The sequence below is a fragment of the Amyelois transitella genome, chromosome 16 (assembly GCF_032362555.1).
Source record: "Amyelois transitella isolate CPQ chromosome 16, ilAmyTran1.1, whole genome shotgun sequence".
Classification (NCBI taxonomy): domain Eukaryota; kingdom Metazoa; phylum Arthropoda; class Insecta; order Lepidoptera; family Pyralidae; genus Amyelois; species Amyelois transitella.
The window spans coordinates 9097242-9116196 of NC_083519.1; the positions used below are offsets into that span (position 1 = coordinate 9097242).

General features: G+C 36.6%; 1 protein-coding gene across 19 annotated transcripts in view; it reads right to left on the reverse strand.

Moving 5' to 3' along the window:
• Window positions 1-11987, reverse strand: part of LOC106129084 (tropomyosin-2) — a 30533-nt gene extending 18546 nt beyond the window's left edge. For 8 of the 19 annotated variants that reach the window (XM_013327537.2, XM_060948522.1, XM_013327536.2 and 5 more), the window contains exons 1-3: window positions 11887-11987; window positions 5765-5914; window positions 3896-4021 (exon numbers count right to left, since the gene is read on the reverse strand). In XM_013327537.2, coding sequence (XP_013182991.1) covers window positions 3896-4021; window positions 5765-5878 — 240 coding nt within the window. In that variant the 5' untranslated portion in view covers window positions 5879-5914; window positions 11887-11987. Of the gene's footprint in view, window positions 1-1434; window positions 2114-3895; window positions 4022-5764; window positions 5915-11886 lie in introns of those variants that run through there. The other 11 variants (XM_060948518.1, XM_060948516.1, XM_060948519.1 and 8 more) reach the window with 10 other exon arrangements.
• Between the last annotated feature and the right edge of the window lie 6968 nt (window positions 11988-18955).

Consider the following 18955-nt stretch of genomic DNA (forward strand, 5'->3'; position numbering starts at 1 on the left):
TAGTAAATATGTTCTAGATTGAGTTATTGGCTAAGCGGGTCCAGTTTTTGAACATTTAAACAAAGTTGAGTAAATATTCCCAAATCATATTAGTTGTGGAGTGTCGAAATTAATAAAATCAGCTGGGGAGGGAAAGGATATTAAATTCCAACCAGTGACGTGAAAGAGTGGAATACCCCAATTTTCTAGATTTAATTTCTTTTTTCAAATTTAAATTCCACCAGCTGAACATTAAAAACACATTTACAAATCACGTTACTTCTTGGAAACTTAAAATTAACGCAATCGTTACATTACATTCCTAATCATCCGCATCATACCAACTGCTTATTAGAGAATTACTGATTTATTGTGCATTACTAAAAGCAATGATAAAGCAGGTTCAAACGTTTAAATGAAAGGAACACTGCATCAGACATTGATATCAATATAATGGAATGAATCTATTATGGAAAACGCGGACATGCAAATTAAATGCTTACGAAGTAATGTATTTTGCCTTGTGTAGGTAACTGCTGCAACTAGATTTTTTAAATTAAATAATAAGTTCTTAAATAACACAACTGATGTTAGTACAAAGAGTTCACCTTGCCCATTCATTTAGTCGGAATCCAAATTGATATATTCCGTTTTCGTTCGGACATTACCCTATTACCTAACTCTGATAATTTTCCAATACTAGTCATATAATATTATCATAATGGCTATTAAATACAACAGCTAGCTATGTTATCATCTGTGGAACTGAGTCAGTAACGCTAAACGACCAATCATCTCTAGGAAAACAATCGATAATTAAACTATCGTTTTCAGTTGCGCATCACTATCATTCTCATGAATAATTTAGAAAGTGGTACGTACAGACGAGTGCCAGTATGTAGGCGTCTGGAAATTTAATTGAGTAAATTTCATTACTTGGTACATGTATACGTCACGGCCTACATCTACTTATTTGATAACATCATAACCTCGATCGTCTGTGTGCATGTCATCTCCAGTGTTCATCTTATCATTATCTTGGTTGAGAACACTTGAGATAATCTGCTTTGGCATTCTCTGTTTGAATGTTCAACTATTATTTGAATGTTGCACTATTTTGAATATGCTTTTCCAAATGTTATCATCTTCATAATCATCAATAATAAATAGAACTAGATTTAAATTGACAAAAATTAAACTATAAAGGCAAAGGACGTAAAAAGAGATAACTGAAATAACGACATCTAGCGCCGTTAAATGCAACCGAGCAAGTAAACATGTCAAACGAAATGTCAATGGCTCAGCTGATCGCCACGCGCGTAGGGCCGCCTCGCACCGCGGATCACCATCAAGACGTCTCCCGCGATTAAAAATAGTTCAGTGCGCATTTGGCCTACGCCTACCAATGTTTAAAACACACAACACAACTGTGACTCAAATAATGTAGGACATTACCCTTTTCAAAGCAGTGTTCTTGATGTTCTGCAGTTCATTTTTGATGATGGAAAATTTCATCATTGTGTCAGAGGAAAATATGGAGCTGCCAAAAGCAAGGCCGGGATAATCCGCACACCTCCTCCTCCGCCGGCTCTCTCTCTCGGCCAGAACCTCCGTGCATTCGCTTGTACATCTTAGTTTTGCTAATTCTGCTGTTTCAGGGTCATCATCTGAAATGTCAGAGGCTATAGGTGCCGCCTCGGCGCCGTCTCCAGCCGAACGCTCTTCTTTAAACGAAAAATCATCGTCAGAACTGTCTCGAGATTCCGCCTCCGTATTTCTTACATCGTCAAATTCGATTTCATCGTCATCATTCGTCAAGTCCTCGACTATATTTCGATTGGAAAGTGCATCGTCACTATTCGTCCTTGTCACTCGAGATTCACTAACACTATTGACACAAGGCACAACATCGTCTGTTTGATTGTCTAAGGTCACTTGTTTGGACGGTTCTGTGTTTTGTGTCGTGCTGGGGGCGGGTGCGCGGTCGCCCCGCAGCCGCGGGTGGTGTTGGTGCCCCCTGCGCCGCACGGGGGTGCGCCCGTGGGCGTGGGGCGCGGATGCAGACATCACTGCTTACGGCGCGAACCGGCCGACCGCGCAGCGGGGCCCGCCATGTTGACTGACGATCGTCTCTAACTTCTACTTGGGGGCGCTAGCAGCGAACATTTGTCGGCCATCTTTATTTTCAATGGACTGTTTTATCAACAAAACAACGAATCACTAGCGCCACCACTAAACGCGGGAAATTTCAAACTTTATCCACGTTTAGGAAAGCCGGCACTTTTCGTAACAAAATTTTTAATTACTAATTTGTTTAATTTAATCCTTTTATTCACGTTAAACAAGATTCATAGATAGTTTATCTTATATTTTTAGAATAATGATTCTTGTTAAGGAAAAATCTAGAGTATCATTAAAATATTATTAAAGTACACGTGTATCGTGATGTTAGCCGCGTCGTCCGCAGCACACGCTGGGTTTATTTTTACCGAACATCAGGCATCGGGGCCATATTAGGTGTCGGGTGCCGAAAATAGCCCAACGCGGCTCGCTGCCCCCCCACAGCGCAGGATTCCCGAGAACTAAGGAAAGGAACGAATTGCAATCTACTACACTACACCAAGTCTGTTTAACAAAAAAAAATATTTCGATGAACAAAATATTTTATAAATAGAATACTACGTAATGGATACGTTCCAAAAGCTATGATACGATGAATTTATATGTAACAGAATACAGTTAATATAAGAGAAGAAAAAAAAACATATTTTAATTTCACATCGTAACAAGCTCATAAACCATGTCTTTGAAATTAAATTAAAAAAATATTTTTTGTTTTTTTATAAACCACGTCTACGAAATTAATTTCAAACATTGTTTATTTAACTATGACAAAATATTTCGTAAATTTTAGTTAAATTAAAATTCTGTTCAAACGCACGTTTAGCAACAGGAAAAAAATATTTGTTTTACTTTCATAACTGTGTATTACAGTTTTTTTTTATTCATGAAAGGTGTCACCAATATTTAGCCAATTTTAATTTCGATGAAGTATTTGTAATTCAGCAATATCCATTTATTGATACAGCTGCCATTCAATTGCTGTGTCCCCGAGCCTTCCGGAACAATTAAATAAAACCTATTTGCACTGCACACGTTTATTGTGACCGAATTTTCAGTTTTTAAATTAAATCCTATTGAAAAACGCACTCTTACATGAAAGAGGTAAAAAGGAAGGAAGGAAACATCTAATAATCATATTATTTATTAGCTGTGCCCGCGACTTCGTCCGCGTGGAATAGTTGTTTTGGGCATCATTGAAGCCCTCAAATATGAATAATTATGCCCGTTTTTTCACATTTTCCATTATTTATTCGCTCCTTATAGTTGCGGCGTGATGTTATATAGCCAAAAGCCTTACTCGATAAATAGTCTATTCAACACAAAAATATTTTTTCAATTCGAATCTGTAGTTCCTGAGTTTACCGCGTTCAAACAAACTCTTCAGCTTTATAATATTAGTATAGATGGATACATCATCAAGGATGCGATAATGCTGCATATAAAAACGCATCTCCTGAAATCTAGCTTATATAAAAATACATTTTTAACAAGAAAACCGCAGAGGATAACTGACAGAAGTAATGTCAGCAAGTAGGTCTTGGTAGTTGGCCTTGTAAATACTTTTGACGACAAATTTACATACATACATACATAAAACCACGCCTATTTCCCGGAGGGGTAGGCAGAGACTACCTCTTTCCACTTGCCACGATCTCTGCATACTTCCTTCGCTTCATCCACGTTCATAACTCTCTTCATGCAAGCTCGGCGGTTTCGGGTACTTTTGACCTGACAACAAATTTCATTGCAATTAAGCAACTTCTAGTAATTATATAAGAAGATAATAACTCACGTTCTGCAGAGCCTTCTCCTTCTCTTCGAGCTTAGCGTTGACCTGCATGAGGGCCTCCTGCGTCTGATCCAGGTCATTCTCAATGGTCTGGATCTTCTTTTGCAGCTGTCTGGCTTCCTCTTCAGCCTGTCCAAAAAAAACAATCGTTTTTAACTTGATTAGAGGGAGTTAAGACTACAATTTCTTGTGTGTATGAGACTATTTGTATGTAACAATTACTCATATGTATATGATTATGTGCCGTGTGGTTCCCGACACCAATACAAAAAAAATAGGACCACTTCATCCTTTTCCCATGGACGTCGTAACGGATAGGCTTATAAACTTGAGATTCTTTTAGGCGATGGGCTAGTAACTATCACTATTTTAATCTCACTTTTTGACTGTCGGCTCTGTCTAACCCGCAAGGGATTTAAACGTTATAAGATTATTTCGCAAGATACGTACGTAACATAAACAACGTCGAATATTATTTCCCGTTTTGTTAATTTATACCAACAAGGGATCAGACTTATCTCTTTTGACTGTACATTAGTTTGAATGTCAATGTGTGTGAAAATCATGCTCTTAAGGTGAAAGAAAAAAACATTTTATTTTTTTATCCTTCAAAATATTACAAACTATACGAGTCAACCTGGTCCCACAGACAACTAAATATATGACCATGATCCATGATGGTTCCTCTAAAAGAGGGTTACGTCTAATCACAACAGTAGTCACCCCATTTAATAACCTGACTTATCAATTCCTGGATGGTAGCTTAAAGTATTAGAACCTCCTTAATGTGGACGCACCAAGTTCAGTTTATAAATTAGGCTAAACAGTATTATATTTTCATACGTCATATCATATATTTCATTACAACTTGTGACCTCGATCTACACCGTGAAATGTATGTGTAAATTATCATATTTAATTCGGATAATTAACGCTATAATAATAGAAACATCACGTACATTTCGAACGGTAATTCTTTAAAAATAATTTTATCGGTTCAAAAATAATTTTATTTATAAGGGTTTAGCTTGCCCTTTCAAAGACTTATTAAATTTATTAGGTACATTTCCCTAAAATTAATTTAGTTTTGATAAACTCACAGCATTTTTTTCCTATTTTTCATTATATGTACAAATGATATAAACGTGTTTAGAAACAATCAAACACGTTTATGTCTTTTGCATGAACGGAATTTCATGTAATACTGATAGCAAATAAAATATTTAAAGTCAGAAGAAAGTGAGATATGCTACTCGAAGTTGAAGAATTTCATTGTCCAGTTTATATATATTTTATTTCAAAGCGATAGGTGCTTATCAAATATCACTAACAGTTACCTGGTCGAAAGCAAGAAGATTAATTCGGTATAAGATTATAGGTTATAAGTCTAATAATAAATAATAAGTCTCCTGAATGTATAAGGGTCTACATTCAGGAGGCCATTAAAAACCCTTATATTACAATCTAAAATGATGATAGAATCAGCCGTCTACCAATAAGCGTCCAGTTCTCTTTCATTCTTTTGGTTTTTTAGATATACATACATATGATCTCGTCTAAATCCCTTGCGGGGTAGACAGAGCCAACAGGCTTGAAAAGACTGAGTGGCCACGTTCAGCTATTTGGCTTGATGATAGAATTGAGATTCAAATAGTGACAGGTTGCTAGCCCATCGCCTAACTAAGAATCCCAAGTTTGTAAGCCTATCCCTTAGTCGCCTTTTATCCATGGGAAAGACATGGAGTGGTCCTATTCTTTTTTGTATTGGTGCCGGGAACTACACGGCACTGCCGGGAACTACACGGCACGTTTTTTAGATATGTATGATAGATATGAGAAAATAAACTTTATCCCTTAAGAAATAAGACCGACCTTCTCGGCGCGCAGGTTGGCGTCCTTGGCCTGCTGCTCGCACATGGCCGCGCGGTCCAGCGCGTTGTCCTTCTCCAGCTTCATCGCCTGCATCTTCTTCTTGATCGCGTCCATGGTGGCGGTTGTGTGGCTACTGTCCTATGTCAAAAGCTGAAAACAAAATTTCGGTGAATAAAACATTGTCAAAAGTACCCGAAACCGCCGAGCTTGCATGAAGAGAGTTATGAATGTGGATGAAGCGAAGGAAATATGCAGAGATCGTGGCAAGTGGAAAGAGGTAGTCTCTGCCTACCCCTCCGGGAAAGAGGCGTGATTTTATGTATGTATGTATTATCTTAAACGGTTTAATGTAAGGTGTTATAACAAAAATTTAAATTTTCATAATAAAATATTGAAAACCACATGAAAATTACAGGCGAAAGAGCCTTTAATTGTAACGATTAATATACTGTGTTGCAACGCTTCAGTTAAACGATTAAGTTAATATTAAACTAAAAGAATTATAACACCAAAATCGGAAAAGTATTTGAGCGTTAAATAATGAAACTGTCGTTACTCCTTAATAGTAATTTCAGTATATTATAATATATTTTTGTCATTATACTAAGCCTTGAGTCAAATGAATGCAAAACCCCTATTACGCCTAAGGCAGTGTCATTTATTATACTTAGTGCATTGATCTTAAACAGAGTGAGGCCAAAGAATAATAAACACTTGTTATTCAGGGGAAAATCGGCAGATAAGTACAAAATTTGCATACAAAGAGAAACTAGTGGAATTTTCCAAAATTGCAATAGTAAGAAATTATCAATTCGTCGTTACTTGAAATAAAAACGAACTATTTTTATATCTTACATATTTTTTGGCAATTTCCTGGGTTCCATCAAGGCTCTTCCCCCATTAAGGGTTTATACATATAAAATGACGTCTTTAATGCTTACGGGGTAGTAAGAGCTTATAGACGAGACAATATATGTATGTATGTAAGTTGTATTATGATGATCCAATATGGGTTAGATTCTCCTACAAAGGTTCTGGGGGTTAGACAGGCGTCAAACATTGGAAAGGTACTAGAAAGAAACGAATATTTAGGCGCCACACGCAGTCTGCGTAGCACGTTTACTCTACGACTAAGAGTACCGACATCCAACACCAATTTTTACTCCCACTCTTTTACTGTACAAGCTGTCCGTCTATGGAATGCTCTCCCTGTCGATATCAGGAAAGCCCAGACTATTGATAGTTTCAAAAATCTCGTTAGGTCTCATTATCTTTCTACTCTTTCCTAAGTATATGTTATTTTTATGTATTTATCTGTATTTATGAGTATTTGTATGTATTATATATAGATATATATTATGTATGTATTTTATTATGTTCAAACATTTATTTTTCTTGCTCTGCGCCAACGCCAATCTCCTGTTTGATTTCCTTCCACCCAAAGGTTGACTGGAAGAGATTGCTTTAGCGATAAGTCCGCCTTTGTACCATATAAGTATGTCTGCTTTGTGTTGTTTTGTATGTTTTACTCTTATGGTGCAATAAAGAGTTTTATCTATCTATCTATCTATCTATATTTACTCGTTTAAGTCTTTTGTTCAAAGACTATTAAATTATTTTTTTTTGCCTTCATTTCAAGGGTTTAAAAAACTCGGAGCTTATCACTATATAGACATTTGTCATATTAACGGTAACAGATCTGAAACAGCTTTCGTAATAACTTAACAATTACTCAATAAGGAGCCCGGAATGACTAAACCTTTTCTAATAAAGCCGAGGTTAAAAACCTTAAGCCATAGTTTTCTGGTCAATCAGCGGAACGGAAATGCTTCACGGTAGTTTAAGAAGCCATGATTGAGTGCAGTGTGAACTATTGGTTATAATAACCAGTTCTAAACACTGATTACTAATTGCAAATCCATATAAGAAAAACAAATCGAATTTTGTTCTTCATTAATCACTAGCGACCCGCCCCGGTTTCGCACGGGTGCAAAATTATATAAACTATAAACATAAAAACCTTCCTCTTGAATCACTCTACCTGTTACAAAAAACCGCATCAAAATCCGTTGCGTAATTTTAAAGATTTAAGCATACAGACAAACATACTAAAACTAGCGACTTTGTTTTATACTATGTAGTGATAAATTATTTCTTTCTTTCAAACTTTTGGCGTAAAGTCCAAGTTGCATCCTGCTCTGAGAAGGACGGCCTCTGTGGCGCAGCGGTAGTGCGCTCGCCTGTGACACCGGAGGTCCCGGGTTCGAATCCCGACCAGGGCATGATGAGAAACAAACTTTCTCTGATTGGCCTGGGTCTTGGATGTTTATCTATATAAGTACCTATTTATTATAATATATAGTATCGTTGAGTTAGTATCTCGTAACACAAGTGTCGAACTTACTATGAGGCTAACTCAATCTGTGTTATTTGTCCCGTATAAATATTAAAGAACCAAGAGGTCGTATGAGGGTCCTGGAGTGGGCGAGTTACTTTTTAAAAGTGATCTGGGGCGTACATAGAATCTACGGGTTTCAACGCGAAGCTTCTACCATCCCGCAGTATAACCGTAATTATTATTTTTGTATTCCCTCTCTTTTTATCATTTAAGTAATTCAGTCTTAGAGTTTGACAATCCAATCCAGTTTCCTGAAAGTGCATGTTTCTTCACGATTCAGTTTTCCACGTCTTAAGACAATCGGTTAGCGTTCAGACGAATGTAATTGACTGCTACGAGTATGAATCTGGACGAGAAATGTACATGTTTTAAGACTGCTATGGGCTTTTGATAAATAAAACAGTTGTGACTCTGTAATAATGTAAAAAAAGTAATAAAATTGGAATTTAAAAATAAGTTGACCTTCGCGGCGTAAGACACAGATTGCAGCGTGATAAGACCTCCTGTTATATTTTCTTTTTTAAAATATCTGTGTCTTTTGTGAGGCGATAAAAAATAAACTTCCATCAATAAATTACAACCAGTGGTCAGGGATCGATTTTTATATTCACTTGTATTCGGCCTTTTTTTTCTTTTTGATACTGTAATTTCTGTCTACCCCATATGGAATAAACACGTGATCAAATATATGTATGTTTTGTATTCTGAACTGAAGCGAGACTACAGACAAATTTAAAATTATTTTTTTTAGGATTCCATATCCAAAAAAAAACTATTGAAAAGGATCTTGACTCTGCTATCCTTCTCTCTCACACAAAAATGTAATAGTCGTAATAGGGCTCAGTTATATGGCTCCTTTATTTAAAAAGATAAATTATTAAATAAATATATCAACAACAAACATACCATACAACAGACACGACTTTTACCGTTTTTATTGAAAATAAATGGAACAACACACTGCGAGACAATATAGGCTGGTTTTAATTACATTTGTTTTATTAAAAAAAAGAGTATACTGATTTACAAACTCTTTGATCAAGGGTCGATTTAAATTCCTCAGATCGCGCGGTCCACTGACCTAGCACTGCAATTTGCATTCGTAGCAGCTATACTACGAGTATACCCAGGACACTAGTGTTGTTTGTCGTTTATACCTACATATATGTACACACGATTGACCTTAAAAATTTCGATTATTCCGGAGAGAGCCTAGGATTGATGGAATACCAAATAGATAGAAGTGTGTTGTTTTAGACATTTCAATGAAGAAATTTCACTGCAATCTTATCACTTTTGTGTAGGTAATAGAAAAAAATTAAAGTAAAGTTGAGTTAGTATCCTAGATATTCGGACTTTTTTCGGACTAACTTAATCTGTATAATTTGTCACGCTAAGGTAGGTATTTATATTGTCTTTGGGTTCGCGACCAAATTAAACGAAAAATATTAAACTTTACTGATTCATAAATTATAGGTATTATTTGTAAAAGTCAAGGAAAAGGTTTATAAACTCTTGATTTCTTAGTTTAGGCGATGGGTTAACAACGAAGCAACCTGTCACTCCATTCCGTCATTAAGAATACAATATAGTAAGTATGTATAGTATACCTATATGGAAATTTAAGAATTTGTTATTTAGAAGTAAAATCATATAAGGTAAGGTAGGTAACAAACAAGGTATCATCTTAAATCGTGAATCAGGTGTAAATAAAATATACGGAAAGGATCACGGGGGTGTAAATTAATATTTAGCAAGTCTGCCAGTGAAATGAGAGTGAGTCGCGACTCTCGCGTGACTCAAAATAATGGCATTCCTGACTGACTCACAAAGGGTCGAGGTCATCGCTCGGACAAGACGCATAAGGAATTTACTGAGAATGCGCGTCCTTGGACCAGGTATGTCAAAAAACACAAAAAGTAGCCATCGCAAGGAGTTCAATTTAATTATTGATCTTCAGACAAAAACAAATGATTTAATACCTACTACGTAAGTAGGTGACCTACATTTTTAAGAAGGCTTTCTATTCTGCTACAATAAAGTTGTAAAGTTCATAACGCTATTAAATTTTAACTAAAATTACACGTTAATTAATTAATTTCATTCGAACTCTCCGGAAATTAACTCGGACCTAAGTGAGTCAAAACGAATTTTCACTGCGCCAGAAGGCTGACACGGATGAAAAGATCTTTCGCAAAAATTACCAAATGGATTTTTATGAAATTATTCAGTAGGTATAGCTTTACATACATACATATAATCAGGTCATATCCCTTGCGGGGTAGACAGAGCCAACAGTCTTTAAAAGACTAATTGGCCACGTTCAGCTTGATAGAATTGGGATTCAAATAATGATAGGTTGCTAACCCATCGCCTAAAAGAAGAATACCAAATTTATAAGCCTATCCCGTGTTGTTCCCGTTACCAATTAATAAAAAGACTTAGAATTACTCCGTCTCATTCCCATATAGCTCCTAACATTGAAATACCATAAGTGTAGAATAGAGATAAAAGGCGGATGAAGTCGCGGGAAACAGCTAGTTTTTAAGTGCGCATTGTACACTAGTCTTATTATAATTAGGCCATAATATTAAACAATTGTTTATCAAGTAAGGCAGTGTGACATCAGACGCTACTCCTCAATTCTGGCGTCCGTCCAAGGACAACCGTCTAAATCCAAGTGTAATTTATTCTAAGTGTTACATGCCAATGGTTTATATGAATTTAAAATTAGGTCAATGTATATGCTGTTTATGGGTAGTTCAATTAAGTAATTGATTGGAATTTCATGTATTAATTTCTTTTTACTCTTGTGTTTCAATCATTTAAGTTAACACAAAAAATGGAGACTTGGCGGCCCTCTCCTTGAATTCAAAGTACCTATATGAGGAAGATAATTATTTTTAAATAAAAGACTCTCTAACAGATAAATATTCTTGCAGGCATAATTCGTTACGAGGAAAATATGTTTGTTCTGCTAGATTTACGATCAATCTCGTCGATTAAAAGTTTAAGCAGATCCGGTTTAGTCCAAAAATAAATTTGAGCAGTAACATGAAACACCAGCTGGCCAGTAATTTATGTTTCGTCTAAAAATACCGGTCCTGAAAAAAGTAAAGTTTGAATGCGGTTCTCAACAGGCGCATGCGCGTAAGCCGCCTTCGCTTCCCGCGCTCTAACGCCATTGGTCATGGGCTGGCAACTTGCCAAAAGCGCGGGAGAACTTCGGCATAGATCCGCTCCTATTGGACGACGAAATGAAATCGAGCACCGCGATATTCAAAAATAGAAATGGAACACCGTTACAAAATGCTGGCGATCAACTCTCCCGGGAGGAATTTGTTGAAGGCCGATCGATGAAAGAACTAGTATTATTTATAGTAAACAAAATAAATTAAGATAAAAAAGCATTGAGAACTAGCGCTTATTACCAAAATTTCGATTTTATACACAAAAGTAATATTTATTTTATTTAGTCGTAATTAATGCACATAATTAAAGTGAAAACCAAGGTCTATTATCACTTTAGTGAATGTCTATTTACTGAAAACCTAATTACCGATTTTCCAACTTTAATCCACCGTGAGATTGCACTGCACTATATACCTACTTACCGGTTATAAGGCCGTCAGGCTTAAGATCAATGCACTATAATTAAAAAAAAACACAATATTTTTTTAATCACTGATACACTATGAAGCACTGACAGAGAGCTGCTACTTACATGTCGAGTCGACGCGTGCTGTGGTGCGACTGGCGAGAGCCGCGCTTGTTCCCTCGGTGTCGCCTTACCGCCGCGAAAGGAGATGAGGCCGACGTAGTCGCACCCCGCTCCGAGAATATAGCACACCAGTTCATGGGGAAAGCCTTCGAAATCCGAATTCTCGGATGAGTTCTCGGACCTGTAAGACTACGCAACTCATCAACGAGTTGAGAAATAATTTCTTTTTTGAGAGACTGAAGCGTTGAAGCAGTAGCACCATTGTGGAACCCTATTCAGTTCAGTGCAATGACATTTTGCATATGACTCTTAATTTCAGCTGGTATTAATTACTTAGAAACCAAAACTAGGTTTCAGTTCGTATTGCAATATCAGTTGATGTGACAACCTCGTGCTAAAAGACAATGAAAGGAAAAGCCGCATTGCATTCACCGTCTGCTAGATTCCTCCTCCACATAAATGCTCATTAAGGAACTGTGCTCGCTATTAAAGATATAGTTTAGTTAGAACATTGAAATAAGTAGGTACTCCTCCGAAGTAATTTTGTGGTGTCTACGGTCAGAGCCAGCTTGTGGAACTGAAAAAAAAATAACGTAGAATGTAAATACACTTATCCTCACTAGTAATTGAACTACAGCTGGAACGGCCCTTACTTAATTTAAGCAACTTGAAGTTAAATAATGGCGCGAATTAAGTATGGTACGAGTAGTTTACAAAAAAAAAGCACATACAGGTCACCAAATGTATGTAACCAAACCTAAACATGATCCTAGCTGGGACTCATTAACGTTATTGAGACTGAGGACTGAGACTCTCGTAACTGAGACTCTCATCTGACGTCTAAATGGGTAACGTTATGGATGAGAGTCTCAGTTATATGCCTAACTAATGTGGTAAACTTGGCGCCTCTCAGCACGATACCTGCAATGGTCTTGGATGGTGCTCAAAGACGGAACTAGTCACAGACGCATCTAGGACTTCTTCCTATAAAGAACGCTGCCGAACTAAATACCAAGAGGGATGAATTAAGAAGGTTAAGATGACTGAATGTGACAACTTAGCTTCTGCATACACGTTCATATCAATCAAGACTTATGAAACGACACAATGAGTTGATTCCACTTTGTACCCCTTATTTCTTACTCTTTTCGTCCCACTTTTTCTCTCGCATTAACTTAACTTTTTAACATATTACGTTATCAAACTGAATTATATTTATTTAAAAAGTGCAAAAGGCGAAATAATTGTCTTTTTGGCTTTCTATAGCGGACAACGAAAAGACCAACCACAGAAGCATTTTTATGAACATATTCTAGATTCTATAATTCTAGGTGCCGTGTGGTTCCCGGCACCAATACAAAAAAGGATAGGATCACTCCATCACTTTCCCATGGATGTCGTAAAAGGCGACTAAGGGATAGGCTTACATACTCGCGATTCTTTTTAGGCGATTGGTTAGCAACCTGTCACTATTTGAATCTCAATTCTATCATTAAGCCAAATAGCTGAACGTGGCCATTCAGTCTTTTCAAGACTGTTGGCTCTGTCTACCCCGCAAGGTATATAGACGTGACCATATGTATGTATGTATGTATTCTAGATTCTGTGACCTAGAAAATCATTATGTCCAGTCGTAAGCAGTTCTATTTTTACTGTTCATTCTTCATTCATCATGTTCATCATTGGTTATTTACGCAACCGATTTTCCTTAAAAACTAATTAAACAAGAATACTCATTAATTCTGTTAACTTGAGTGCATTGGTTTTCGACATAACGTGTGTGCGACATGACTCAGCCGCGTGTGTTGTTAAGTAAACATCTGACCCAGATGATACTTGTAAGGATTGGCCGAGCCACATCAACTTTGGCTAAAAATAATTCCACTGTTTCTTTTTTATGGCCCCACCCGATATCGTTTGGATCTCGTAGAAGGCGATCGAAACGAACAGATATTTAAAGGTGATGTGCTTAAAGACATCCTTTTTCATAGTTTCTTAAAGGCTAACTCAATCTGTGTAATTTGTCCCGTTTATACTTGTATTAAATAATAATAAATTTTGGTGCCGTGTGGTTCCCGGCACCAACACAAAAAAGAATAGAACCACTCCATCTATTTCCCATGGATCTCGTAAAAGGCGACTAAGGGATAGGCTTACAAACTTGGGATTCTTTTTTAGGCGATGGGCTAGCAACCTGTCACTATTTGAATCTCAATTCTATCATTAAGCCATATTTGGCTTAATGATAGAATTGAGCTGATCGTGGTCATTCAGTCTTTTCAAGACTCTTGGCTCTGTCTACCCCGCATGGGATATAAACGTGACCATTATGTATGTATGAATAATTTTACGTGGTGGACTTTATCGGTCTCTAAGATCAGCTGATAATGCAACAGGGATGCGTGTAATGAATTACCACAATTCCTCGGGGATTTCAACCTATAACCGCTTTCGACACGAGGCAAAACTCGATGATAACATATCATGCACACATACGGGTATGCGACACACGTGTCATTGGATTAAATAAAACTGTTCCTACGTGATGTTTCCTCAAACTGAAGAATGTGTGACTGATAGGCATACTTCAGTGTTAATCATTTTTTCCCTTGACGAAGTAATTAATTTTTACATGTACACATACATTTCACGCCTTTATCCCTTACGGGGTAGACAGAGCCCACAATCTCGAAAAGACTGGAAGGCCACGTTCAACTGTATGCCTTGATGATAGAATTAAAATTCAGATAGTAAGGGGTTGCTAGCCACATCGCTTAAGAGGAGAATCCCAAGTTTCTAGTCTTTCTTAGTCGCTTTTTACGACATCCTTGGAAACGAGATGGAGTGGTCCTATTCTAAAGTACCTACCGGGACCCACGCGACACAATTTTTTTATATTAAATAAAGAAGACGCTGACAGTTCTAGCTGCTGGGTCTAGAGATATAATAGGATCCTTATGTAGTCTAGATGTGCACTTAGAGAGGAATTCCCTGAATTCCCACGGGAAGAAGAATTAACGCTACACGCGGATGAAGCCACAACGTGCTCTAGTAACAAATTCTATCGATTGTAAAAGAAAATGAACATTTTGAGTGCACATGTTCAGAACATTATCTATTTTAGATCGGCCTGAAATAACTGCGGTGTCGTCATAACGGAGAGGAATTCACGGATGAAAGTATTTTCAGTTAGACGCCGTATACTAAATCTAAGGAATAATTATACACCTAGATATATTCTATTAAAACTTAAAGCTGAATTAGGCCGACGCTTCCCATGTCATACCAAAATGGTCCATACATAAATATAGTCACGTCTATAGACCTTGCGGGGTAGACAAAGCCAACAGTCTTGAAAAGACTGACAGGCCACGTTCAGCTTTTTGGCTGGATGATAGAATTGAGATTCAAATAGTGACAGGTTGCTAGCCCATCGCCTAAAAGAAAAATCCCAAGTTTATAAGCCTATCCCTTAGTCGCTTTTTACAACATCCATGGGAACGAGATGGAGTGGTCCTATTCTTTTTTTTATATTGGTGCCGGCAACCACACGGAAAATGGTCCATGGAGGATTACATACTTTTGTATTTTTAAGTTGTCACTTAGATTTGACAAATAAGTTATAATGTGTATCCTTTAGGAAAACGAGATCCCAAAATTAATCACCGCCTTGAGATAGGTATCATCAGGTATAAGGTACAGTCAACCGCATATCAAGCTACCCTGCGTGTAACTCAATGACTCGGTAGTAGACGCGAATTTGCAATTAATAAGAGTAAATTTAAAATGTCTTATAATGATACAGTGGTATGTAATCCGCCCTCAATACCACACCTCGATGCTACCTGCGAACGTACATATTTATTTTACCTTATAGGTAGATCCAAGTTAAACTAAGTATCGATGAGTCAACCTCCTTTTGTGAAGTTCAATAATCGCTCATAATAATAACAGACCTCTTTTCCACGGCTACCGGTTCACCTTTTAATTACGTACTACAGTCCAGTCCAGGGTGCTTACTTCAAAGTTGTAAACGACAATCGATCGAAAGCTATTCTATAAATTCTAACTATTCTATTATATAAATTCAATTTCAAAGTTTAAGAGGTAAGCATCGAATTGACTGTGCTAAAAAAGACTTTAATAATGTAAGTTAGATTTTTAATTACAATTATCTAATTACAACATGCATCATACTTATACGAGTATCACGTCTGTTTCCCATAAGTTTAAACTCAAGATTTCCACTTGCTCCGATCCTAGCAGATCTTTCGACGATAAATCTACGCAAATCGATCGTGACAAAATCACCTCATAGACCTCAAGACTATGAGGTATTTTTTGTTAATGTGTTGAGACACCACCTGTCGTTTTACTCTTCCGTTAGTACAGCCCCAGCCTCGTAACAGCACGGCACTAGCGCCGACCAGGCGACCTCTCACTTGCGAATTCCGCCCTTATAAGGCTCTAGTGGACCCTGATTACGTTTTCACAAGTCCTCACGTAATTAAAAGATTAAGACTGCGCAAGGTTAACCTTGATATTTTAATTGTTAGGTGGCTAATCTATGGATTAGCCATTTACATAAGTACGTCCCACTTTGACTTTTCACCAGAGCAATCTTTTCAAGAAGCTGTCTATCGGTCTAAACATCTGTAAATTTATCACATAAAAGTGACTTTATTTCCCTCAACTTGCATGTATAATGCAACATTTAAAAATTAAAGATGAAGAATTTAACGCTTATAAAATTCGCGAAGAAGTTAACCTATACGTTTTCATATTATGAAATTTTCTTATGAAACTAAAATTCCTCAACGAATCCCCTAAAATAATGACGGTCAATTACCGCTTTTCATTTAATAAACTTGCCGTTTTTGTTCTTCGAATCAGTTAATTATTTCCCGGCGTAGCGCCTTTAATTTTTACCACTCATACTCGCAACGATTCATGTCATTACTGGGTATTCTTTCCCGCTATAACACTGCAATATCCAATGATATTGACGCCATATGCCACCGGGCCTTGTCACCGTTTCTATGAGCAGATGTTATATTTCAATTGTATTATGTTGCAAGAAATATGACTGTCCGTAACCGCATACCTAAAACGGTACATAAAAGTCATCATTAAGGCGAAAATGGACTCAAATAACATTAAAAAAAATATTGTATAAAATATTATTTGAGAGATGGTTATGATTATAGGTTCATCATGTGCTGTCCATTAATTTGTTCTACTTTGGACCGTTATTATTACTTTAAATTCAGATCGAGCTGATCAAAATTAAATTGAAATTATTTATTTAGAAAAAAATTAACATAAAGGAGACAAAATTTTGTCAATACTAGCAGTTACAATAACTCATTAGTCAAAAAAGGAATGTCCGAAGCGCATGCGATGATTTCAAAATTAACCAAGTAGCCTTACATATTTGTTTACGTTTTTCTGGCAATTTCTCGTCTGAACGCCGCAGGGCCGGACTTGGCTGCGTATTAATTAAATGTCAGCGAAGCCGGCCCTGTGCCTGATGACCGCGATACGGATGACTCATTGCATATATGTAGTATGCTATATGTCCTGCATTTCTTTTATTCCAATGACTAGAGTGCGCTTGCGCATACCTTAGAATCTAGATGTAAACGTAAAAAAGTGGATGTAACATATACTCTTTCATTTTAAAAATTAAAATAAGACAGATATTTTTAAAATTACAAGATAAGTACATACCTATGTAGAATTAGAAATCATAATAAAGCTCTCCTCTCTCTTAACAACGTAGGTATCTTGAATTCTAGTCTCAGGCTTCAAAGCTAGAAATCCACTAATGATAATGAAACTTATTCTTTGTATACTGTGAAAAAGTTCGGCCGTTTTAAACGATGCGGCCTGATTACAGAGCTATGGAATGTTTGGACTTTTGGACGCGCAAATTTATTTGGTTTTCAGTGTTTGTTTTTTTTTTGTAATACCTTATTGCACAGAGTTTTACACAGTTACAAGAAATATTATAAAGTTATAAAATAAATAAACTTATACTTGCAATGACTTTACTGTACTTTTACTTAAGACTTTAGTACGCATTCTATAGTACCTATTTTGTACTTTGTCTCCATACACACGCGTGCAAGAACTTGTTTGGCTAACTTTGGTCGTTAATCGAATATGGCGAGAGGCGACCTTTGTGGGTTATCATTAAATCGCGCGTATTACCGCAGAATTAAATCATCTTAACGTCTAGAACACATGCTCTTTGAAGATTGGTTGCCTGTGTGAATAGTTACGGAGGTCTGACCGCAGTCGCTCCATATTTATGTTTATACTATATTATTTTACCTCCCAACTCTTAGAACGTGGTCACAAGCGGATCTTGAGACAGCAATACGCATCCTGGTTAATTCATTATTGAACTGGCAACATTGCTTATTAAGCAACCAGCCATAATTATTTGCATCAAAATATTGGTTCAATGAAAATTATTAATTTACTTGGGTATTACTTCCACACAGGTGTCACTGATGGAATTGAGTTTTAGAAAGAGTGACTAGTTGCTAGACTATTAGTATGTTAAACCAAAAGCCGCTCCCTTGATTGACTTTTACAATCTAGCATAATCTAGGAAACAAGGTAGATATAACTACATGAAAAAAAATCTATATTTACCAACTACCCAGTCCTGGTAACGTAAACGTTGGAAATAGGTACACATACATACTAGTCTACATACATAAATCTACACTAAGGTATCTATCAAACTACTTTGATACTTCCGAGTTTTAAAACAGCTATACCAAATTTTCTTTAGTTATTTAATACTACATAATACCTACATACTTTTACGGAAAGTTTAAAATTTACTATTAGCAACGTCTTTGCTTTCAAATGAAAAACAGAGCAAATTCTGAAATACTTTTGTAACAGTAGCGCCATCTATGAGGATAAGATTATATCTAACAGTTTTAAATACTCTTCGTCGAAATTTTATTTATTACTTCTGGTAAACAGAAGCCGATATAATATAGTTTCGAAGTCACAATAGGTTGAATATTAACAATGAAGAATAAAACAAATG